Source organism: Dermochelys coriacea, chromosome 6 (genome assembly GCF_009764565.3).
Source record: "Dermochelys coriacea isolate rDerCor1 chromosome 6, rDerCor1.pri.v4, whole genome shotgun sequence".
Taxonomy (NCBI): Eukaryota; Metazoa; Chordata; order Testudines; family Dermochelyidae; genus Dermochelys; species Dermochelys coriacea.
In genome coordinates this window covers 24,133,727-24,160,583 of record NC_050073.1, presented here as the reverse complement: position 1 = coordinate 24,160,583, position 26,857 = coordinate 24,133,727, and the positions used below count along the sequence as shown (strand labels likewise).

At 40.9% G+C, this 26,857-nt stretch overlaps 1 protein-coding gene across 13 annotated transcripts in view; it reads right to left on the bottom strand.

Annotated features, from left to right (window-relative positions):
• SERGEF (secretion regulating guanine nucleotide exchange factor) overlaps positions 1-26,857 on the bottom strand; it is a 263,131-nt gene that overhangs the window by 90,407 nt on the left and 145,867 nt on the right. For 6 of the 13 annotated variants that reach the window (XR_005293772.2, XR_006282351.1, XR_006282353.1 and 3 more), the window contains one exon: positions 19,848-19,884. The exons of 5 other annotated variants lie outside the window; for them this stretch is intronic. Coding sequence is in view for 4 of the 8 variants with exons in the window: in XM_038407923.2 (XP_038263851.1) it covers positions 19,848-19,884 (37 nt within the window). In the remaining 4 variants the exon portion in view is untranslated. Of the gene's footprint in view, positions 1-2,644; positions 2,751-15,059; positions 15,975-19,847; positions 19,885-26,857 lie in introns of those variants that run through there. 2 more of the 13 variants (XR_006282355.1, XM_038407940.2) reach the window with 2 other exon arrangements.

Genomic DNA, 26,857 nt, shown 5'->3' with positions numbered 1-26,857 from the left:
TCTGGAAAAAAATACTTGCCCATGCAAAACCAATACAAATATTTTAATACATTATTGTTTAGTAACTTTGACCAATGAATACCATATTAAAGTGTTGAAATTAACTTAAACAGTAAAAACTGTAGTCATGCTCATGTTGGAGATGTTTCTGGAACTATGCAAAAAAATGACACTCTCATTCGGGGTACCATTGTTTCACCTCATCTACAGGCTTACAGCACTACCTGACAGCTCCACAACATACCTTTTCTAAATGTACATAAAATAAGCTTTCAAATGATAGATGATGTATGTGTAGGGTGGGTAAAAAAACTCCAAAAATATGGCCCTTTTTGGAGAATTGCTACACACCTGAAGGATTAATTTCAATAACTTCAGGTACACCAATCAATGTCTCTAGAATAAATTATTTAAAATACTGCAGTGCTAGTAATAGCATGAGGGGTCTGATGGTGGCAAATATGGGTCTAGAATAAAAAACAGCTGAGAGGAATTGCCACATTGTTGCTCTTTATAATCAGAATGCTGAAAATAAAGCCTATATGGCCAAAAGTTTAAACAGCGACTAGAGATTTTGGATACCCAATCTGAGACACCATAACAAGGCCTGATTTGTAGAGACTAGGTGTCTGAGATTAAGCACTCAAAAATTGGGGCACTCATCATCATTTGTCACTTCTGAAAACCTTGGCCTAAATCTCTAAAATTACTTAGTAAAGGAATTAAAACCAGAAACATTTAAGCAAGAAAAGTAATGTGGTTAGTATATGCCTCCATCCCCTTTCTAATGTTATCACTAATGATTGTTCACTGGTTTTGGAGGCAAGCAACAAAATATTACTTAAAGTTATAAAGTGTTAATGACTGCTGACTGGTTAAGAAGTGAATGAACCTTAGGTTTCTTCCGCCATTGCAAAGAGGGGAGTAGTATAATAATGTTTCTGCAGTAAGAAAATAATAATTTGAACTCTTTTTTTTTTTGAGGCCTGCAAGAAGGACCCATTTGACAATCCAATTCAATATTTTAAGCTGCAGAACTTGCAGGCACAGCACCCGTCAAGAGTTCTGACAGCCCAAACAATCCCCTGAAAATCAGATCTCAGGCCTAAAGCATGAGATGATATTAGTATCGCTGAACGCTATGCATGCCACCACATAAACTGCTTTGCTATCTCAAATAGAACCTGCTAAAACAATTCTAAAATTCTCCAATCCTAAATTTTATACTGACATAGACTACTAATTGCATCATATTTTGTGGTCGATTTAGGACACAGACAAATGTCTATTAGACATTAGGATGAAACCAATACATTCATTTCTACTTATGTCCATTGCAGGATTTGAGCTCCCAACTCTGGAGGTCAAAGATCAGTGCACTGACATCCTTGATAGTTAACCCTACAGCTTTCTTAGGCTTTGACTGATCATGCAAAATGTGCAAATGTGTATCAGCACAGCTCAAAATAAAGGAGCCAAACATCAACACAGGAGAAAATACTTCAAGTATTAGATGTCAATAGCCTTACAAAGTAGGTCAAAGTTGTAAGACTTTAGATCTATGAATATATTTACCTTTGCACAAAATATTTCAAAATAAAATCAATTTTAAGAAAATTAAAATTTCTGTAATATACACTCAGATGTAGCAGTTTACTGAGGATTTAAAGTGCATCTGCCTAGAGTATGTAACCTTCATTCTGTATTTTCTTATTCTTGAGTGCTACAAAGAAATCCCTGATTAAAAACTCTTGACATTTAATTTAACAGATATTTACAACCCAATGCAATGAATGATAACACTATTTCCCTGTAAAGATTGTGATCTATCACATTGGGTACTAACCTGGGAATTGGGAGACCTAGGTTGTATTGACCTAGATTGTATTTTCACCTCTGTCACTGATGTTCTGCATGACATGGGGCAAGTCACTTTGGCCCTCGTGCCTCTGTTTTGCCTCCCACCCTTTGTCTGTCTTGTCTATTTAGACTAAGCTTTCCAGATTAGGGGATGTCTCTTATTATGTGCTTGAATAATTGAGCCTCAATCTCTGTTGGATCCTCTGGATGCTAACATAACAAGTCGCTGATTATATGAAGCTCTTTTAATGCCACTAATTGGTCCCTTCCAAAAAACTCATCTCAGAAGTCTTTCCCACTTTCTATCTGGTGCTTTGTTTTGACAGAATATGGTTTCCTTACCCTAGACTGAGCAGGTGGCAGATGGGAGAGGGCGGAACAACTGATGCAGACAGAGAAGTATCACATTGAAAACTCATGCAGAACTTGTCAATAGAACAAGATTTCTTTACTACAGTGCTAAAAAAAAAATCAAGTGATTTCCTTTTGATTCAGCAAATCAGTTGAATAGGCATGTGGTGTTTGTTTTTTTTAACCTAGGCTATACACACAGTTTAATTAGGCAAGATCCTGATCTTCAATCACTTCCATCAAAAGATGGACAATCTGGACTGAAGGAAAATTGAATGATATTTGTGTGACAGCAAGACCATCATACTTGCATTATAAATGGAAGGCACTGCAAGACTTGGTGGTAGGAGAAAATGCAGCTTATTTTTTTCTTATTTGGGCATATGGAAAAATCTATGTGACCATTTAGTCTTCTGTGACTGACCAGACTCACCAGAACTGGCAAAGGGAGTGAAAATTATACACTATGTTCCAACTGGGCCTTCATTCCCACAGAGGGAAGCAGGGGGTCTTGTCATGGTCACTCTCTCAGGAATTTTCTGTTGGAGGAGAGGGAGACAGCTTCTGGTCACAGCTTGTGCTAGAAGCCCTACCAGTGAAGGTTGCTGAGGGAACTGGAAACCAATGTGTTTCTTGGCTGCCCTTGCCATGCCCCCTTTCCAACAAGAGCCTCCCTCTTTATTTGTGGTGCTATCCCCCCAGTCACACAGATGAAGCTGCTGCCATTTTCTGCAATCATAGCCACATGACTAGAGGGCTATCAATCCTCAGAGCCTTATACCTGGGTTTCTAAAGGGGCTAGCATAAATCCAGAGTGAAATCAGTTCAACAAGATTAATATAAATCATTTTTCATCCTCCCTATAAAAATAACGTGTAAATTAAACTTTTTAATTTTATTGCATCTTTAACTAATTCTACATTTAGGGAATGTAGAGATATTGAATATTTGTGCTTTGCACAGTACAGAATCACTATATTGTACCGTAAATTTATCATCCATACTACATCAACCTGCTTGCCTGACGTAATGTGCCTGTTAAGATGATGGATTTGTATACAAGCATTATTTCTGGAACAGTCACATGTAGAAGAATTAGTGGTTTACCAGACTCCCTTTGAAGTAAAAGGTCACAGATTTGATCTACTCGGTTATCAGGAAATTGAATAGTCAAAAAAGATTATGAATCACTCCTATCAGAACCACAGAGCAACATTTACTCTGCAGAAGCTGCAAGTAAGGGTTAGTTAAGACAATATCAGAAAAAAATATACATTGAGGATTTGGCCAATACGACAAAATGCACTAGAATATATGTAAAGATGTTTTAACATAACAGTTCCATTAAACATCTTGTTCTGATTTTTCTGTAGATGGCTTATGACAATGGACACACTTCCCACTCACTCACACACACGGAGTCATATATTAACATGCTAATGTCAATTTAAAAAGCATAATGCTCTTTTACAATTCACCTTCGGTTTCGTTATGCTTAAAACTGACCTTGATGTGTTTAGGTGATGAGAAACAATTAAGAAAAAAAAACAGGAAGGGAGGCTACAAAAAAAACATAACCTAGTTCTAAAGCTAAGTGGGTTTCCTATTTGGAATTAAATTATTACGTGGATTTGTGTTGCCTGTCATTTTGCCCATTATCTGAGATGTCTCAGCTCGGAGACAGCAGCTGCTTGCCCTGAAAATCAAAGAACTATAGAAAGCAAACAAACTCAAGCTTAATTCCTTTGAGGAAGCAGATGCTCTGCTGTAAATGTCACTCACTCTCTCACATGTAACTCAGAATTGTCACCAAGATCCTAGTGGGTTAAGCACTTCAAACATGAAGTTAGCTGTAGCTCACGAAAGCTTATGCTCAAATAAATTTGTTAGTCTCTAAGGTGCCACAAGTACTCCTTTTCTTTTTATAAATAGCGAAATGTCTAGGAAACAAAATTAATGGCTTGCTCTATTAGAGGAATTTCTCCATGTTTCATTGAGTTATGTTTTATAGCGCCAGAAAATGACCCAAATAAATCTGAAGTCTAAATCTCATCATGTTCAACAGTACTTCTAATTCAAAGGTATTTCACTGTGGTCCTTTCACTGACAGAGAATCACAGTATCATAGAAATCAGAGATGGACATATGCTCATAGATGATTTCTATCACCCTTCAGGACTGGATCTCCCATTGGCAGGAGCAGTCTTCAGGAGTGAGAGATCAGTTTGCTCCTCTTTCCAGTGTGAATGGAAGGAGACTTCAAAATAAGCAGATCTGGTGGATGGCCCCCTCAGCATGAGCTACTTTTGGGCAGTGAGGTAGCCAGTTTTGAGAGAGAGAGTTTTCTACAGTTGGGTGGGTCTGCAATCCTATCCCCACCCAAAATGTAATTTCCTTCTCAGACAGTTCCTTCCACAGCAGGAATTGCTAGGACTGACCAGTTGATTTCCCAGGTAGCAGGAACACAACAGCCCACATGATTTTGTTTTGTCAACCCCATATCTATTACTGACAGTCCCACTCTCTGCCAGGATACAATCATCAACCATCTTAGATGTCTTTCAATGTACAGTTTTGCCCTCTCTACCTATCATATTGCCTGAGAATTCAAGAAGAGAAATCAAATTGTGATCCTGTCCTAATCAATAAGATTTCGCATAAAAATTCCAAATGGTAATAATTACTATAAAGCTACTGGAAATCCTTGATCCAATGGGCTGTAAAAGCTCTTTCAGAAGCATATGGTTTTATCATTCCATTGTTTCTACAATAAGTCCATGCTGCCACATTTCTGGACAAAGTCAAATGATTCATCTTTAAAAGTAAACGTGTGTAACACAAGATTTATCAGACCCTTAACATTATTAAGACATGGTTGCATGTGTGCGTGTGTGTGTGTATTCTTCAATACTATATCATACGATATATCAAGAACAATATACTCCAATATCTGAGAAAGAGGTGCACTTCATCCACACTTATATCCCCATCTTCTTTCCCATCCACCAATTACCTCCCCCCATTGCTTCCGTTCCCTAGGGTGGCTTCCTAGACCACCAATTGCTGCCCCCACCCTCCATACTCTTCTGGATGCTGACACTGCCCCTCACCAGAATTCACTTGCTCAGAGTGAAGATTACTGGTCACTCTGCAACAAGCCTTAAATTAACTAGCTGTCCAAACACTTCAGTTACATTGTGAATCACTGAAATTCCATCATTAGATCAATGACAAATATTTGAGACCCTATTAACCCTGCTCCATGGAACTCAAGAGATGCTGAAGCAGGGACCACTACATGGAAAAGCTGCACAAAAGTGGTCACCTGGTGTGACCGGGGTCCGAGGGAGCCACACTATTGTTACTCAATTAGGGTCAACTGCAAAGAATGGGGCAGACAATCCCCAAAGCTGGTGGATATTCCAATACTTAGATTTACCAAACCAGCACAAAACAGCTTCTATAATACCTTACTGGTTACCCAGAAGCCAACAACACAGTTCCCTTAAAGCAACCCAGCCTTAGGCCTCCACCCAGACACCCAAGTCAAATATGATGAGGATTACTGTAAATCTTATTCCTCATACAAGAAAGTTCTACCAATCCCAAGGGATCGGACACATTACCTCCCAGGTTAAGGAATATTTCAGATCTTACCCCAATACACACTTATAGCCAATTCTTATTAACTAAACTAAAATTTATTAAAAAAAGAAAAAAGAGAGAGAGTGTATTGGTTAAAAGATCAGTTTACATACAGACATGAATACAGTTTTCAGATCAGATTCATAATAGAGATGAAAAGGAGGACTTGTGGCACCTTAGAGACTAACAAATTTATTTGAGCATAAGCTTTCGTGAGCTACAGCTCACTTCATCCTGTCATAGTAGAGATGGTGAGCTTTGTAGTTGAAAAGAGTTCTTTCAGAATTAGTCCATACGTTATAGTCCAATGTTCATATTCAGGGTGATACAGACAGGACTGGAGATCTCAACTTTACAACTTAAGCTTCCCCTGCATGATGCATCAAACAAATCTGAGATAAAAAGGATCAGGACCCAAGGGTTTCTATACAGTTTCTGGCCTTCTTTTGACGGCATGGAGTCCTTACACAAACAATAGGCAATCATGGAAACTTTGAAGTAGACCTATTTCCTAAGCACCACTGGCAATTAACTACATGGATTAACATAAGGTAATTTATCCATTAAGCAGTTTATCACAAACTTTAAAGAGACATATAGACAATGACACTATTTCACCCAAGATTCATCTGAATGTTAATATTCCCTTTTGATCTCTGAATCAAATGCTATAGTGATAGATAGGAACTGTCTGTTTTCATGGCTAACATCTAACAAGATATAAGTAAACACATACCATTAGTATCACCTCCAATTCTCTAAAAATACAGGTTTGCATTTCAAAATTCTAGCCTATCAAGCATGGAATGGACCTAATTACCATTCACATACTTTTCTATCATGTCTCTAAAGGTTGACTCTGGGCCATATAGCCTGTGAGCTGCTTAATCCTTTCTATTGACACCTTCTTGGCACAATTTGTATAAGATCTGTTGCAATTATATAACAGTGGTAGCAACAATGATTTGCATGGTCATATTTTAATGCAATAATGTTATACCTGGCCAGAAGCTTACAGAGAGCCATCGAGTGACCTTATTCTACTCTGTTCCCCGGTTTCAGCCCCAGCCAAGGAGCCCTGAGGATTGGAGGTGGGGGTAGGAAATCAGATACTGAATTCCCTTCATTTTTTATGCTCTCAGCCCTTACACCCAAGCTACTTATCACCAATCTCAGACCCCTTGTTTGTTCTATGCTTCTACAGCCCACTTCATTAAATACATAGAATGGAACGTATAGTAAGTACACATATACATACAGAGAAGGTGGAAGTTACCATACAAACTGTAAGAGGCTAATTAGTTAAGATGAGCTATTATCAGCAGGAGAAAAAAAACTTTTGTAGTGATAATCAAGATGGCTCATTTAGACAGCTGACAAGAAGGTATGAGGATACTTAACTTAGGGAAATAGATTCAATATGTGTAATGACCCAGCCACTCCCAGTCTCTATTCAAACCCAAATTAATGGTATCTAGTTTGCATATTAATTCAAGCTCAGCAGTTTCTCGGAGTCTGTTTTTGAAGCTTTTCTGTTGCAAAATTGCCACCTTTAAATCTTTTACTCAGTGGCCAGAGAGGTTGAAGTGTTCTTCTACTGGTTTTTGAATGTTATGATTCCTGATGTCAGATTCGTGTCCATTTATTCTTTTGCATAGAGACTGTCCGGTTTGGCCAATGTACATGGCAGAGGGGCATTGCTGGCACATGATGGCATATATCACATTGGTAGATGTGCAAGTGAACTAGCCCCTGATGGCATGGCTAATGTGATTAGGTCTTATGATGGTGTCACTTGAATAAATATGTGGACAGAGTTGGCATCGGACTTTGTTGCAAGGATAGGTTCCTGGGGAGTGTTTTTGTTGTGTGGTGTGTGGTTGCTGGAGAGTATTTGCTTCAGGTTGGGGGGCTGTCTGTAAGCAAGGACTGGTCTGTCTCCCAAGATCTGCGAGAGTGAGGGATCATTTTTCAGGATAGGTTGTAAATCTCTGATGATGCGCTGGAGAGGTTTTAGTTGGGGGCTGAAGGTGACAGCTAGTGGCGTTCTGTTATTTTCTTTGTTGCGCCTGTCCTGTGATAGGTGACTTCTGGGAACTCTTCTGGCTCTGTCAATCTGTTTCTTCACTTCAGCAGATGGGTATTGTAGTTGTAAGAATGCTTGAAAGAGATCTTGTAGGTGTTTTTCTTTGTCTGAGGGATTGAAGCAAATGCGGTTGTATCTTGGAGCTTGGCTGTAGACAATGGATCGTGTGGTGTGTCCTGGATGGAAGCTGGAGGCATGTAGGTAAGTATAGAGGTCAGTAGGTTTTCGGTATAGGGTAGTGTTTATGTGACTATCGCTTATTAGCACAGTGGTGACCAGGAAATGGACCGCTTGTGTGGATTGGTCTAGGCTGAGGTGGACGGTGGGATGGAAATTGTTGAAATCATAGTGGAATTCCTCAAGGACTTCTTTGCCATGGGTCCAGATGATGAAGATGTCATCAATGTAGCGCAAGTAGAGTAGGGGTGTTAGGGGATGAGAGCTAAGGAGGCGTTGTTCTAAGTCAGCCATAAAAATGTTAGCATACCGTGGGGCCATGCAGGTACCCATAGCAGTGCCGCTGACTTGAAGGTATATATTGTCCCCAAATGTGAAATAGTTTTGGGTGAGGACAAAGTCACAAAGGTCAGCCACCAGGTTTGCTGTGACATTATCGGGGATACTGTTCCTGGTTATTGTAGTCCATCTTTGTGTGGAATGTTGGTGTAGAGGGCTTCTACATCCATAGTGGCCAGGATGGTGTTTTCAGGAAGATCACCGATGGATTGTTGTTTCCTCAGGAACTCAGTGGTGTCTCGAAGACAGCTGGGAGTGCTGGTAGCATAGGGCCTGAGAAGAGAGTCCACATAGCTAAACAATCCTGCTGTTAGGGTGCCAATGCCTGAGATGATGGGGTGTCCAGGATTTCCAGGTTTATGGATCTTGGGTAGCAAATAGAATACCCCTGGTCACGATTCTAGGGGTGTATCTGTGTGGATTTGCTCACTGAACCCAGACTTTCCTTCTTCCTTCCTCCTGCTATTCAATTTTTTATAAAAAAGATTTTTCTTCTCTGCTAACACACTTTTTATCTGTCTCTCTCCCTGCAAAGCCAGGATGACGGTTGCTCCCCCTTACTTACTTTCTTGAAAACTAAGGTAAATATGCTCGGTGTGCCAAGTGAACCCACCCTGAATTTATTTCCAATTGCCTTTAAATAAAGTAGTTTCACTTAATACCTCTATGGAACTAAAACAGAAAGAATAGAACTTACTTTCCTAAAACACAACAATTTTTTTTCACTTGGTGCAGCTGTTTGATAATCTAAGGATCCTATATAACCACATAATAACTGCTGCTTTCAAATGGTCATGAACCTCCAAATCGCCCATAATTTTCTCAGAACCAGCAACAGCCAGGTAAACTACTTCTCCATTCTCGGTGGTACTTAGTGTGAGAAAGAACTCTGTCCTCAATCTATTTCAATGAAGCTTTTGCCTTGCAGCATTTTCAGCATATGCCTGTTTGCCAGTTGCTTCCAGCTCTCCCATGATAGTTACCTTACCTAACTAATTTCAATTCCTAGTTCCAACTTGAGGGTTTCAACTATTACCAGAGGTTTATAATCTGCACTTGCCTCCCCACCAAGCTTTTGAAGAATTCTAGACGCAGCAGGATTCTCACCACCCACTAACATACCTTGCCCCAAAAGCATCATAATCTAGGTTAACGCACAATAAAAACAATACCAGACACACTAAGAAGCTGATATTGTGATGACACATAAAGTTCAATAAAACATTGTTGACAACTATTGTGAACTTTCCTCTAAAGATAAACCCAATATGGTAATCCTTTAGAATCTGGCAGAACGAGATTTTCAGAGTCCATGTACATCTACACCTGCTAACTACATGAAGATCAAAAAGAGCTTAAGCAATCTGCTAAGCAACAAAACCAGTGCCTGTTTATACGCTAAATAATCTACATTTTTAAAAAGACATACATTAAGAACCTGTTAATTTTTAAAGATGATCTATCTGGCAGGGAGTAGGAGGATTTTACTATTTGTATTACAGTGTTGTGCAATGCACTGTAAAAACACATAAGAATCAGTCCCTGATCCAAATGTCTCAATCTAAATTGACAAGTCACACAAAGGACAGAAGTGAAACAGAGAGGAGAGCTGACTTGCCAAGATCACACAGCAAGTGAATGGCGGAGCCTGGACTAGATCCCAAAGGTGAACTCCTGATCCCATTCCAGTCAACCGGAGTTTTGCCATCGACTTCAGTGGGGCCAGGATTTCACCCCATGTCTCCTGAGTGCTTGTCCAATACCCTATCTCCTAGACCATGCTGCTCAGTATTGTGCCCTTTTTATATTAAGCATCCAGATGACCTCTCATTCTGTAGCATCTTCTCTTCCTATAAACTTGGATCGTAGACAACTGGTTGAGACAAGAATTCCTCTGATGTTGTCAGGGAATTCCCTTTTCAAATGCAGAAGTCAACATTTTTATATCTGATCTGACCAGCTACAATATTAACTCCATAAAATAGACTGGCAGCTTGTCTCTCAGTATCCCTTTGACAAAGGCCCAAAGAGGTCGGATTGTTAGTCTTTGTGAGTGTAACCTGCAAAACATGCACACACACACCCTATACGTTTCAATTTCATTCTGATTTTCTATCCCAAAAGAGCAGTGATTAATGCGCCTGGAGCACTGAAAATACTCTATGGAATAGTAACCCAAATCTCACCAACATCAGTGGGCATTTGAATCTCTGTGCTGTATGGTAAGGGGGGAGGGATAGCTCAATGGTTTGAGCATTGGCCTGCTAAACCCAGGGTTGTGAATTCAATCCTTGAGGGGGCCATTTAGAGCTTTGGGGCAAAAATTGGAGATTGGTCCTGCTTTGAGCAGGGGGTTAGACTAGATGACCTCCTGAGGTCCCTTTCGAACCTGATATTCTATGATTCTAAGGCTAAATATCTAGGCACCAATAAAGCAGCTGGTCACCATGGTATATCTTCAACATGTGCAGGAGCTGCTTTTCAGCCACTTACATTGTAAAGACTTCTTTAAAGCCCCAGAGACACCTAAATAATATACAAGTAGGTCAGCCAGAGAGCAAATTTTGATGGCCAACATATAAACCCCTTAAAAATGACAACAACGATGGTTACTAGAAGCCCTGCCAGGTGCCCTTTAATAATCAGTGAATTTGATTAGTATAGCAATGAGAAGAGACAGCAGGCTGTAACATGACTCCATGTTGGTCTGCCAGGACACCCTTACAATAGAGACCCAAGACTCAGTGGGATTTTTCATGTATAATAAATAAAGTAATAGAATAGCAGGCTGAGCTCCTTGCTGAACACCAATGCCCTGCACTGTGTATGTTAAAGATTCCTCCAAGTATTATGGTAGGATAAAAAGAAACAGAGAATTTATGATTTTCTCCTTGTGACCGCCTGCTGAGTCCCCAGGGACTGAATGTCAGACACACGTCTACATCGGCCGCTTTGTAATGCTGCCATGAACATCTAAATAACACTGTCAGCATAACAGAGATCTGTCTGCCAGGCTGCCCCAGCCTCCCTTCTCTATTGGTGCTCACTCTGCCATAGAAATATGTCTTTCATAATCTGTTATAACAACTCTTGGTCTAAAGCTCTTTACAATAATTTAGCTGGAATCATGCAGCTTATCTAAAAGAAATTGAACTCTGGATTAAAGGGCAAAAGATTTCAATGTGAAAACCCTTCACCTTCTTTATTATAAAGATGAAGACTGCAGTGCTGTGGGTGCCAGTTGTCAATGCTACAATTTCAGAGACTATGTCTGGATTTGGATTCGTAATTTTTCTCTCATTTATCTCTGACACACATAGGCAGTGAGTGGCTAGGGCTAGAGTGGGTTCAGTCCCCCAGGCACAGCCCCCTAGCTTGGTGTGCCAGGGCCAGGAGGGGGCAGGGCATTGCAGGTGCACATGTTATGGCATGCTGTGGCAGGCTCCCACAATGCCAATGGGCCAGAGCGGGGAACTGGTCAGGCCCAGCCCCATGGGACAGGTGCCACTGCTGCCTGCCTCCCTCTTGTGGGCATCCCCTGCCCATGTCACCTTAGCAGCCAGAGCCCCATGGGAGGAGAGAACCAGCCCGTCCCCCCCCCCGACACTGAGCCAAGTGTGCATCCCCTCCTCAGCTCAAACCCCCACTCCATCTGGAGTCAGGAGGATCTGGTGCCCTGGGGTGTGGGGCTGTCCCCATTCTCTGCATTGACCCAGATGAGTGTGCTGGAGAGGGGGTCTTGCCCTGCTGGGTCCGCCAGCACCAGAGCACCTGCCTTGCTTAGATAGTTTCCTAGAGCCTAGGTAACTTGGAGGGGCTTCAAGGGACAGATGGGGTCTCTGTCTCCACTCCCCTCCCCTCCAGTCTGGAGGACTTAGGGGAAAGGGGAGGCAGACTGGCTGAGGCTGCTGTTGCAGTATTCCTGTATGACCCCGGCCAGTCCTGGCCCAACTCTTGGGCAGGCGCATAGAGCTAGCAGCCCAGGCCTGCCCCAAGGAGGGGCTGGATGGAGTGCTTGGGAGAGGGCCAACAGGGCCCTAACAGGGCAGAGAGCTCAGGCAGGATCCTGGCACCCTGCAGGGTACAGCTCCCACAGGTCTGCCCTTCCCAGAGAGTGTGCCCCTTGTCTCTAAGAGTGAAGGTGGGGACGGGCACTAGGGAATTCAGGCTTCCCCAGGACAGCCCAGGGAAAGGCTGGGCCAAATCCAACCCCAGGCCCAGTTGGCAGGCCCTTTCCTCCTGGTGCTCCCTCCCCATCAGGCTGCCAAGGGACCTGCCCCAGAGCCATCTTGTGCCCCAGCTCTCAGCACTGCAGCACATGGGACTGAGCCTAGCACAACAGCTGAGGGCCCTTGCCTCATGGGCTTGTTTGGTTTCTTCGTCACCAGTTCACCTGCTCAGTGGCAGGAACTGGGTCCAGCTGACAGGGGCAGCGAGCTCAGAGAGAGAGAGAGAGAGAGAGAGAGAGATCACCCCAAAAGGGAAGTGAACTGGGTGGAGATTTCAGAATCCATTGCTTTCATCCTGTCCCGTTTTCTTCCAGAAGCCAAAACCCAGGCTTTTCACAAGATAGCAGACTGAGACCTTTCCCAGTAGATTTTGTACTATACTTTTGACATTATTGTGCAGTTTTCAGTTCAGTAAATTAAAAGAGCCACCAATAATTTTGACAGAAAGATGTTTTCCTTCCTTTGCTTGACAAAGCAGATTCTCTCATTCAATTCAAGAAGATGTGTACAATATTTTTTCCTATGCAATTGGATGATTTTCAGTCTCAGTGGGACCAGAAAGCCCGTGTCTTGACATTTATGGGATTGTTTGAATTAAATTTGCAGATAACCATACAATCTCGACACAAAGTGTACACTTATCCTGCAATCCAGTGAACATGGACAGGAAAATAAAATGTCTCACTCTCGCAGTAGAGATAAATCTGATCCTTTTTCTGTAAGATACCACTGTACTCTGGAAAGTTAGACACAGGTTTTAAAAATTAGCTGCACAAAATGCAATTACAGTTGTATATGCACAGTTAATCTACTGAAAATGACTGGTTAGGCATCTGTTTGGGTTTGCAAATGGCCATTTGTGTATGCAGCCATGGATGCAAAAATTAGGTGCGCACTTAGACGTGACCAACTGTGAAAATCAGGCCCTCCAATATCACTGAACATTTTGCCTGATTAAAAAGTAGCTATCTTTCAGGAGACGTGGAATCAAATCTTACTTTTCACAGAGATGAAAGGAGGTTTGGAGATTGCATATTACAAAATATCTCCACTGGCCTCTTCTCCATAGAATTTTCCACCTGGGCACCTCAACAGGCATCAGCAACAACAGGAGCTGTAGCAGAGAAGCTGCCAGGTTTTTTTTTATATCTGGGGCATCTGAACTAGCTCAAAGATGACAGGTTGGTTAGAATGCTAGTTGTCACTGCATCTTATCTACATTAGACCGCCCACTTCTACTACCACTGGTGGAGCAGCACTGGAGGAAAAATTTAGGGGGGAAAGGTCTATTGTAGACAAGGACTTAATCCCTAGTGGACAATCACAAAACCCACTGCAAAACTCAATGAGACCGTCAGTCTTTGCTTGAGACAGATTGAAGGACTGGGAACATTGTTGTGCCATAGATCTTTTACACTGGTAGAATTTAGTGGGAAAGCTGTATTGTGCCTTCCTCCACCATACCCAGCTCTAGTTAGTTTTATTGATCTTAACATTTCCAGAGCACCATTTCATCTATACTTAAACCTTTCAAGTCTGGTTTTCTACTGGAAACGTAGCTGCAATTTACTCTAGCAGGGGCTACAGTATTTTACTTTGTCAGCATAAAGAGGACCAGGGAGAAAATGTGTTCCACAGACATAGTCTTGTTTTAATTGTGTGGCAGCTAGTTTAGTTTTGCAGCAGTCCAGTACGTGTGACACTCAATGTCACCATACTCAATGTCAGTAGTTCAACCACTGTGAATAACCCTACAACAACAGATAACCAGTGAACGTTTGCAAGAGGAAAAAGAGTTCAAGGGAGACAAATTCAGTTTCAACATGTAGCATGTAATAAAAGGATCATAAATACTACTCTGACAGTTTGTGATGTCTTCCTATCCAGAACTCGAACTATTAAAGAATGGCCCACCCTAGATGGTCTACCCCAGTTTGTAGAAGACTAAGTCATGCTGGGTCAGGACTTTGGGGACCAGATCCACCTGGCATCAATTTCTGTAGCTCCAGTGATTTCCTTTGCAATTCAACAGCTGAGAATTTGACCTGGAAGTTTAGTGAGTGCTGTTTGACTATTCATCCTGTACAGACATGATCAATAAACTTCATATTTTATATACTTCACTATCAAGTCTTAGTGCCTAGATTTAAGGCGCTCCTTCAACCTGGGAGTTAGCAGTATGCTTTTTAATCTGCTTTTTAAAAATAAGTATTTTCCCTTCTGCATCCTAAAATCTTGTCGTCTTACTTCCCTTCTTTCTAAAAGTTATATCTTTTATTAAAATTATACAAATGAGGAAAGCTGATTTCTCCAAGAAGTAGCCAAAACAATTTATATTATCTTTTAATGGATTCTGGAAGCCAAAAATACTGCAATCTTATCTTTTAATGGATTGACCTGTTTATAACTCACTACACAAGGAGGAGAGAGTAAAATTATAGAAGAGAGGAAGGAAAATTGGAGTGAAAACACATTATGTTTATGCTTACATTAGGAAAACTGTACAACTATTTAACAAAAGCAGTAAACAAGTCAGGACCTGTTAATTTAATAAGACGTCTATACTTCTTTGATGCTGGAGGCACTCCATCTTCAAACTTGTACTTCACAATGCAGTAAAGACATGCATATGTTCACAACAACTTCACATTTACAAACTTATATTGCTTAATTATTCTACATCCCACATGTAGTATGTCAAGTGTTCTATTTCAGGATAATTATTCTCTTAGAAAACATATGTTTAGAACATAGCCCCAAAGAGAGAAAAATCTGTAATATACCTCTTCCTCACAAACACACAACTTCCATGCTTCCATGTACAGAAGAAGTCTCATTATATAATTTTTTCAGGGATTTGAAGGTTTTAGTCCCCAATCCTGCAAATTTTAAGCCCATGCTTAGCATCACTACTGTGAACATGGTTGTATCATGCAAAGATCATGGCATGATCCATCATGACCTTAGATGTTATTGATCATATTTTCCTCAGTATCATAAGTTTAACACCTTCTCATACACAGTTAAAATGCCATCTTTCATTGTGCTGGACAACTTTCTGTGAAAATTTCCTAACAAAACTGAAAATGTTTGAAGTGAGAGCATTTTGGAAATACAAGACAGAAAGTTGCCCAATATTTACAAATATAATTGTTCGGATCCATGTGAAAATGTGAATCCTTGTTCAAGCAAAGGGTCACATGAACATGCAAAAATTCACAGCTGCATGATTTTAATGACAAAACTTCAGGTCATGAGATTCTTCGCCCCCACACACAAAAAAATCGCTGAAAACAAAAATATGAACATTTCCATTAAAAAGTTAGCATGAAAAATATCACTATTTTCCACATCCTAGCTATTATTTCAAACTCCCAAGACTCAAATTAGTACATGATATGGCAAATCAGTGTCTCTCATTTCTATTTTTTTCAGAGTAGCAGCCGTGTTAGTCTGTATTCGCAAAAAGAAAAGGAGTACTTGTGGCACCTTAGAGACTAACAAATTTATTAGAGCATAAGCTTTCGATGACGAAATAAAATAATAAATTTGTTAGTCTCTAAGGTGCCACAAGTACTCCTTTTCTTTTTGTCTCATTTCTATAACGTTAATGGTCACCTAATGACCAGAATAGAAAAAGAAGGTCTCCCCATTTACCAAACAACAGCGGCGTGAGACTGGGTCCTTGAAGTCAATAGCTAAACACCCATTCACTTTAATAGGAGAAGGGTCTATGGCTTCAATTCTACAAAAGATCCACTAAGAGCAAACAGTCCACCTGCGTAGATCTGTTTATAAGACTGGGGCCTATTAACAACCCTACAGGGAAGAGGAAGGAAAAAACTTTAATGGAGGAAAAACAGGGAAGTACATCAAATGAATTACCTATGAAGAGGCACAAAATCACACATGAAGATAGACTGTCCATAGTAACATGGAAGGAAAATTAGCTGCCAAATAGACCTATTCAAGACAATTTGCACTATCAACAAGATTAGGAGGAACAATTTCTTCACTAAGTTTAAGAAATTCATGTAAAATGTATTTTCTGGGTCTCAAAGGAAACATTTTCACTTAAAAGGAAGATACAAACAAAAACACACACCATGTGTGTTTGCATATAAAGTGCATGTATGCATGCTTTCAGAATTGAAATTGCTTTATTATTCTAGGATTTGGGGTTGTTTTTAATTTATATATTTCTTTTACTACAGAAAGTTTATTATGTTTTTTTTATTTGAAATTCATGCAGTAAGGTGTTTGGAAATTTACTAATAAAGCATAGATTATTTATCAGAGCTCATTAAAGTCTCTATTATAAATGCTATTGAAAAACTGTACAATCAAACATACATATATTTTTATAGATTGAGAGATATATTTAACTAGTGAAAAGGTTGGCCATTCTGAACTAGCAACAAGTTATGAAAGGTTGGAAAAAATAATCCTTTCCACAAAATTCAACCTTTTAAAAAGTATTTTTTAAGAATTCACCGCACAAGTAGGTTTTACCATAATGCTTTAAGTTTAACCAAAAACAGCAACAACATATTTCTGTTGTGATATGTCACAATAAAAATATCCTTAACTTTATGTTCTGAGAACATTCCTACGGAAGTCTGTGAATGTACTCACAGGGCATGAAATTAGGTATGTAAAATCTTTACAATTGACATTAAATTTACTGCTAGTTGTTTCAAGGATCTTTCTTTTGCCTGCATATTGATTTTTAAGATTATCTCTATGCAGCAGAAGATTATTTACTAAGAGGACATTGGGAGGGACAGGGAGATAAGGTTTAAACCCAATACTTTGCTTTCATTTGCACTGGAGAAATCTGCTACTAGCTAAATTTTCAGTCCATAAATTCAGTGAGAAGCCCAATGTGAGTTTTCAGATTGCTAGTTGGCTTTCAACAGCACCGGAGTCCCTAATTAGCAAGGGCATGTGACAATGAACAACTGGTTGCGGGGTGGGGAATACCTTCCCATAGTCAGTAGAATGAATCAAATTGAATAGTTCATAATAGGATTTATCATACAAGGGTAATCAATTATATGCTGCGTTCAAAATGTGCTCTGTAGATGGTTTATGAATCTAGAATCAAGACCCCAACGTGAAATAAATACCTCCTTGAAAATCGTACATGAATGTGCATCACATAGCAAATAGCCAATTTTCAAAGATATGCGGTAATGATTCCTGTGGAGGTGAGCGGGAGCTCAAGGGAGCTATTACAGACATTCCATTCATTAGGTGCAAAGGGGCAGTGTAAGGGCATGGCACCTACCTCTCGCAAGCACCCCTTCTCATCAGGTCTGCCTGTGGTCTTTAAATAGTCCTGGCCCTGGTATCTGGCCGTGCCCCCAGGGCTTCCTCCCTGGAAGCAATGGTTTCGCCCTCTTGGTGTATTCTGGCTCCAGTCTCCAGCTGGGCCACTAAGTAGTTCAGTTCCCCTTCTGGGATTTCTCGCTGTCTGGTTGTAGGCCAGTTCACCAGTACCCTCTGGGGGGACCCAGGCCCACCAACTACTCCAGGTCTCAGCCATGTCCCTTTAACTACAGTATTTTCAGTTCCCTGGGCCACTTTCCCGCAGCTCCAACCTTCGCCCAAGCTTCCCCTTACCGCAGGGCTCACCTAAGTTCAGGCCCACCAGCCAGCCAACAGCTCTTCCTCGCTGTCCAGTTCCCTGCCAGCACTGAGCTGTCCATGGTGCTGCAGTTCCCTTTGGCCAGCCAGGAGCACCACCCCTCTAACACCAGTAAGGAACTGATGGTCTCTGCTGCTCCTTTTATATGGCCCTCCTGGGCCCTGATTGGCTGTTTTCCCGGCAGCCTCTCTGATTGGCTGCTTGGAGGACTCCTCTATTGTTCCTTTCCTGGGATAGGTATGGCTGGACAATGAGACCTCCAGCAAGGGGCCTCTGGGCATAGTCCACCCCATCACAGGCAGATGGACAGATACGACTCAGAAAACCAGTTCATCCAAAGAATCTTTCTCTTTCAAAAAAAAAAGTCTGTACTAAATAAAATGGGCTGCTTGGGCCTAAATGGATAAGTCGTGACCCTATTTTGTAACACACACAAAATATTTTCTGATAAAAACTATTATATTCATAGTCTATCTGGGTAACTACCAGACTTGCTCTGATTTTACAAGATACATAAAGATGTATGTTTGGATACTGGAGGGCATGACTCCCACTGATTCCTCATTTAGTGTCATTAGTGTCATTAGGAAAATTCCTTGTTTAACACCTTAAAGCCTGAACCAGTAGAGGAGTGTGGCCTAGTGGCTAGGGCACTGGACTGGGACTCAGGTACCCTGGGTTTAATTTACAGCTCTGCTACTGGCCGATCTTGAGTAAGTCACATCTCCCCTCTCTGGGCCTCAGTTTCTCCATCTGTAAAAATTAGGCTAATGATACTGACTTCCTTTATAAAGCACTTCAACATCTACTGATGGAAATAGTGCTTTATAAGAACTGCATATTAATAATTACTATAATTATAATCATGGGGCTTCAGTCCCAGTGCACATCAGCAGGTATCCTGTGAAGTCAGTAGAAATTCAGGATCTGATTATTTCAGGTACTGGAAGACAGGATTATCTTTCCATTGGTGTTAGGCCTAGAACTTTTCACCATTACTATAGGAGCCACATTTAAGTGGAGAGGTACTATATATGCTAAATAAAGCTGGCTGACATTTTGAACATTTTCAAAATTTCAACAAAAACTACAAGAATTTTTCCCTGAAATATTTCACTTAGAATGTTTACCACTTTTTAAACAAGATTAGCTGCTCCTTTGAATTTGTGACTTCATGCTTTAATGGTTCGATTGTAAAATATGTCCTAGGACTACTTAAATTAATTTTGCTGTTACACTCATTCACTCCCCTCTCTCCCTTTCTCTGTAGCTAGTCAGCAAGAGCATTGACAAGTGCTATCCAGGTATCATTATTACCAGTGCTTTTTATATTTCAGATTTCTTTTCTCACCAATACAAATAGAGTGTTTCCTCCTTTCTGCTACCATATTCAGCTCTACCAAGCATTCTGCAATAATTCACTGGGTACATTTTCTTTTAATCTTGTGCTACTTACAAATGAGGAAAAAAAAAGCAACCATAGCGTTTGATATAAAATTAAGCTGCTTACCAACTACTGCCAGATTATGCTCTGAGCCACATGCAATCTGCAAAAGAAATGTGAATGAATGAAAGAGAATCTGCGGACAAGTTTAAGTAGATACAGTACTAGGACCAAGACAACCACAATAGAAAATTAAAAATTAGGCTGAAAAACAAATTGTGGTTTGTACAATGTAAAATTAAGTTTGAAGTATACCACTGTACATTTCGGAGAAAATTTCATTAGTGGTCTCGCTTCATTTGTTAATAAACAGCTGTTTACATTAAAAAAGACAACCAAAATCACAATTGGTACTTCTATTCTTTTTCGTAAGGTAGACCACAGATCTGCAAAGACCTTAACGTTATGCACTTGTATCAATAGGACTATCTGTGCACATAAACTAAGAACAAGCATAAGTCTTTTGGGGATCAGAGTCAAAGGGGAAAAGATCAGGAATCAAATGGGCAATGAAGATCTAATTTCCTTCTCACCCATTCACAGATACTGATATTTCCTGAACAGCACTGAGGCATATTGGCAGGGCTGTGTGGGGAAGCTTCCAGTGATTCTATCCCCCATGTCCTCATCTGGAGGAGAGGACATGTACTGCAAAGGATTTCATAATGCAGATTTCATAATGCTCCTTCCACCAGCATTAAACTCAGATTTTTTTATAATTTGTATATCTTAAAGAGGGAGATAATGCAATTCTTTTTTTAGCTTGCTTGTTAAAGGCAGCACCACAAACTCACCTAAAAGCAGCTAATTCAGCTGAAATTTTCCCCCATGTCAATTTGAATGAATTCTGTCCTGATGATCTGTGATAAAAGTGTGATCTATATTTTAAAAAAAGTTCCCCTCCACCACTCTCTCTCTCTTTCTTTTTCTCTGCCCAGGACTTTAAATTCAGCAGTGGCATGTACCCACAAAGCTTTTTTTAATTTTGCTGCTGCTATGAAGATGGAAAATGCATGAGCTACTGTCACACACGCCAGAGATTCTCAGTGACCAAGTTCCATATCCTAATTTAATCCCTAATAATTTAATACTCATTCCTTCAGTGGACCATACCCACTGCAGGCAGGTAGTGCTACCTCTGCATTCTTCTGGAATATTGACTGATGGCCGCAATCATCTATCAGATATCATGTGGACTTCACTAGATAAAAGGTTCTTTTAATTACTTCCTTCTAGTTTTAACCTTTTGACCAAGTAAATCACCAGGAAAGGAACCCATGCACCCAGTTAATAATAAATCTGGAAACTCACTGGTAATCTCTGAGGTTACTGAACTAACCAGAATAAACTGCAATCAAACTAAACTCTTCTATATAATATTTAAATAAGGATACTAGATTTATAGATTTTTAAGGCCAGAAGGGATCATTGTGATCATGTATTCTGAGCCAGTGCATTGCAAAGGTCGTAAGATTTCTCCAAGTGTTTCCTTCGTGAAACCCACAATTTTGGGTTGAGCTAACATATGTTTATGACATCCAGTCTTGAATCATTATGTTAGAAGTAACTGCTATGATCAAGGGTACTGAGTATGCAAAACAGCACAACTGTGACATGAAAACACCTTATTATTAGCTAACTAGTAGCTGAAAGCCCATGTTGTGGCAGTTGGACTAAGTAATCCACCATATGTGCAGTCTCCCTCATACAACCAATGAAACTGTTGCATGCAAATTAGCTGTAGAGAAACAATGGTGTTTGGTTGAATTACCTCCGATATCACACTGGTCTCAGACTCTTGGCATTACATAGTGTGGTAAGGCACCTTCTCGGTCTCACCAGCCTCAGCTGTTTTAGCTTTGGTGAGACGGGCTTGGGTAAAACAGTCCTTCTTGGCGGCACAGGGGCAGTCTGTCCTTTTCTCAGCCAGTGGTTTGGGTTTGTTTTCTCCCTTATGGAATGCAATACAGCCTCCCCTCCTAGAGAGGCTTATCCCTTGCTGCTACTCGTCTACTGGTAGCTTGACTCCTTCTCTCTCTCTCTTTCCTCCCCTTCTCCCAACAGGGGAGAGTTTAAAAAGGTCTCAGGGGGCCCTTAGTTGGAATCAGCTGATCCTAATTGACCTCAGGCAACTCCCTCTCAGCTGATCCTAATTGATCTCTAGTAACCCCTTCTCAGCTGAACCTGATTGACCTGTAGTCACCCCTCCTCAGTTGATAAGGAGGAGGGCCTTTTAACCTTCTGAGACTGTTTTCTATCCCCCCTCCCACTCCTTGCAGCCATCTGTCCTGAGTTTATCACAATAGCTATTACCTTACTGTCACATGGGTGTAATTCATCAAGTCAAAATGACCGAGAACTTAAAAATAGGATGGTAACAGACTACAAATCCCAGTGATGACTGAACCTGATGATACTCTGAACAATAAGCACTCTCAGCCATACTTGTAGCTGTTTCCATTACTTCACACTGACTCAGACATTCTAGGCTTCAGAGTGACATACAGAGTGACGGACAATCCTGGAATCTTATTTCATAGATGCTGTACTAATAAAGTTGACAGCTGACATTCAAGAAATCTCCTCTGGTTTGAATGTATTGAGCCAAGAAATGGAAGCCTCTGGGTTGGGAAAACTGCACATGAAAAACAGATTGTTTTAAAAGCTATCATGCATTTTGTGATGAATCTCATTTTCTGGAACAATAAATATATAAGGACTCGGAGAAAACAATGGCCTTGGAATGGTACTAGTGAAGTAGCTGTAAAACTTCTATCTTGCAGTGTTACAGCTACTCAGAGCTTCAAGCACTGGCATACTAAAATGCATAACATATTGCTGTATTATTGCACTCTTCGTGCAACAGGGCCATACATTATAGCAGTATTGATTTTTTATGTGTTTTCATTGGCTAATGCAGCCCACCAGTGATGTTGGGGTGTAAAGGTTGATGCCATGGAAACAAGATCTGCTCATGGAAATGCATGTGAAGACTTGACAGGGGAAAAAAAAATCAAAACAGCAAATTCTGTGTCTTCACTGCATGATGAAAAATGGGATATTAAAGCTGCCACTAATAAAATCAGTGTGAAGCATGAGCTACCTAATCTCATATTTCTGTACAAAGTATACTGAACACAAACACTGTTTCAGATAGTTCTATGAAACAGGCTGTTCACCCTGCTTCTGTAGGTCTTGTATATTTAGAGCTAATGGCCCCACTGGAAATGCCATGTGTTCAAAACAGAACACGCTGTTTAAAATGTGTGACAGCTCCGCTAAAGAGGCATTTTGTTTCAATACCTAACAACAACAATTATCCAGTCTGCAACTCTGACAGATAAATAAAGCAAGCTGGTAATCACTCACTGTTTCGTAATCCACTCATACAACTGTCACCAATCGCAGCACTCTGAGAATCTCTGCCTACACTACATAGCCATCCACTACCTAATTTACCAGGGTTTATGGGAATCTGCCACAGTGGAAGACAGCAACAGAAACAGAGTTCACTGCATTATAGGCCTTGTCTACCCTGGTAATTTGCCCCCATTATAGCCATTGGTGACTAGCCACTTGTATCACTGGACTAGTGCAATCTCCTAATGCATATGAGACAACCCACTATAAGCAACAATTTACACCAGTGCAGCTTTTTTCAAGCAGGGGAAAACTGCACTGTGGAAACGGCCGCTGTGCCACCAATCACTGTTATCAAGGCAAGTCCCATGCATGGACTAGGCTATTGGCAGTCACCTTGATTTGCCCTCACTAGCATAGGGCAGGGACATGGCAACCCTGGTAGCAGCAGCAGTCTCTGTGCTACAGTGGGGAATTCACCCAACAGGAGAGCACAGGATGTTTGCACTGCTGCCCTAGCCCAGGTTGATGTCACTGTGACAGTTCACCCCATAAGGCTTTATGGAAACATGTTTATGAATGTATATATATGACATAACTGGAATATGTTTTATGCTACATATGCCATGTAACCCATGTCTGTAAAGGTTATGATCTACTGAATATATTCATCCTATTTGTATGCATGTGTCATTGTTGTATTCGAAGTTATGAATATTGGCTGTATACTTGTTTGATTTTAAATAACCTTAGAAAGGCATTTGGTCAGCTTCTTTAGAAAGGAATTTGCAAGTTAAATGCCCAATCAAGAAGCATTTAATGAACAACAGATGTTGGAAGGCCCCAGTCCACATACGAAGTCTTCCTGGAGACATAGAAGGTACCATGTGGGCAATGGCTGCTGCCTGTAAAAACTAAGTCATGCATGCCCAGGTGATCCAAAAATACATCTTGGAGCTGGACTTTGCTTAGGAGAGAGGAGGGGGTCTCCTCCCACAAGAGAAAGTCTATTTAAGCCCGTGGGAGACCCCTCCATTGTGTCTTCAGCTGGCTAAAAAGATAGCCTCTCCACCCCCAAGGATAGCTGAAAGAAACTGGAACAAAGGACAGTAACTACAGGGGATGTGAGTGATTGCTGGATCCAGACTAGAAGGAGTCTAGTCTGTAAAAGGAAGCTTACTGAAATTCCTCTAGGGGTGAGATTTTTATCCGTATTCTTACTGTATTAGACAGACTTTCGTGTTCTATTTTATTTTGCTTGGTAATTCACTTTGTTCTGTCTGTTACTACTTGGAATCACTTAAATCCTAGTTTCTGTATTTAATAAAATCACTTTTTACCTATTAATTAACCCAGAGTATGTATTAACAGTGGGGGGGGGCAAACAGCTGTGCATATCTCTCTATCAGTGTTATAGAGGGTGAACAATTTATGAGTTTATCCTGTATAAGTTTTATACAGGATAAAACGGATTTATTTGGAGTTTCGACCCCATTGGGAGTTGGGCATCTGAGTGTTAAAGACAGGAACACTTCTTAACCTGCTTTCAGTTTAAGCCTACAGCTGTTAGGGGACGTGGTTCAGACCTGGGTCTGGTTTGCAACAGGCTAGTGGGTCTGGCACAAACCAGGCAGGGCACTGAAGTCCCAAGCTGGGAGGGCAGGGAAAGCAGGGGCAGAAATAGTCTTGGCACATCAGTTGGCAGCCCCAAGGGGGTATCTGTGATCCAACCCATCACAGTCACTTTAAAATGTAGCCTGGACTCCACTAGGAGCCCCCACTGGGAAAATCTTCCTAAGGGATTCTCTGAATCAGTACATCCCTCAGGCACTGCCGCCCATATCCCTGTCTCTCACTGAGGGTTGTGCCTGCCCTCTTGCAGAACCCCGGCTAGACTGGACATCTTGCTTCACTCTAACAGAAGACAGAATAACCCAGAGGTGAACAAGGCTCCTGTCTGCTTCAACTTGAAGTGCCAGGGTCGTCTTGTGAGCATCCCAGACAGCACGTCAGCCTCTTAAAATATAACCCTCCCACCTCAAATTAGACAATCACCAACGTAAAAAAGTATTAGTAGGAGTCAGAATTTATGTTTTGTTGGTAGGTGAGATGCCAGCAAGGGAGAATGGGATTACCAAAGACATAACACACACTTATATTAGGTGCAACTAATTCAGCAATGACTATAGTTTTGTAACACAATGCTGGTATGTACTGCAACAGCCATCATTTTTCAGCTACTTGGTCTTTTTTCTGTGTTGCAGAAGAAATGAAACTCTAGCACATGTCTGCATATTCCTGGAGGATAGATAAATACGTTGAAAGTCAAGAAGATTTGGAGCTTCTGCAAACGATATTGTTTTTCCAGTTGGGCAATTATGTTACGCTGTATATTTAAACAGACAAAAAAGGTCACAAATCTTAACAGAGTCAGAATCAATCTCTCGCAGTTATTGAAGCCCTCTGGAATATTAGACAATACAACCCCCTTCAAACTAAAATCTCTCCTCTACCCCCCCAAAAAAAACCCACTATCTGAGAGTGTTTTAGTAGTTGTTTCACACGTGAACATAAAACATATTTTAATCTCTATATATCAGAAGAATTCAAGCAATACACAAACAACTAATCAAGGCTCACAACACACCTTGAGACAAGGAAAGGCATTTCCAATTGAAACCGCAGAAGCAACTAGATGGAACCTAACTATTCAAGCTGAAATTTAGCTGACTCCTCAGTGTTAACACCAATAACTCCTATTAAACAAGCCAGGGATCTTAATGGTCACAACAATCAGGTCTCCTGCTATACATCGCATCTTGAAAGACCTCCGCAGCACAGTATCAGGGGGTAGCCATGTTAGGCTGTATCCAGGAGAAACAAAACAAGGAGTCCCGGTGGCACCTTTAAAGACTAACAGATTTATTTGAGCATAAGCTTTCGTGGGTAAAAACCCCACTTCTTCATATGTATGGAGTGAAATTACAGATGCAGACCATAAATATACTGACACATGAAGAGAAGGGAGTTACCTAACAAGTGAAGAACCAGTACTGACAAGGCCACTTCTATTAGGGGGATGTAGTCTACTCTCAACCATAGATGAGGTGGTGTCAATTCCACGAGAGTCAAAGCTGTTCTGTAATGAGGCCAGCCACCTCCCAGTCCCTATTCAAGCCCAAATTAATGGTGTTAAATTTGCCAATGAATTTAGTTCTGCTGTTTCTCTTTGAAGTCTTTTTCTGACGTTTTTTTGTCAAGTATAGCTACTTTCAAATCTGTTATAGAATATCCAGGAAGATTGAAGTGTTTTCCTACTGGCTTTTGTATGTTACCATTCCTGATGTCCGATTTGTGTCCATTTATTCTTTTACGTAGGGACTGTCCGGTTTGGCCAATGTACATGGCAGAGGGGCATTGCTGGGCACGATGGCATATATACTATAGTAGACGTGCAGGTGAATGAGCCTTGATGGTGTCCTAGAGTAGATATGGGGAGCGAATAGGCAATGAGGTTGCTACAGGGATGGTTCCTGGGAAGTGTTTCTGTGGTGTGGTGTGGTGTGTAGTTGCTGGTGAGTATTTGCTTCAGGTTAGGGGGCTGTCTGTAAGCGAGGGACTGGCCTGTCTCCCAAGGTCCGGGAGAGTGAGGGATCATTTTCCAGGGAGAGGTTGTAGATCATTGATAATGTGCTGAATAATCAGCAGCAAAGTGT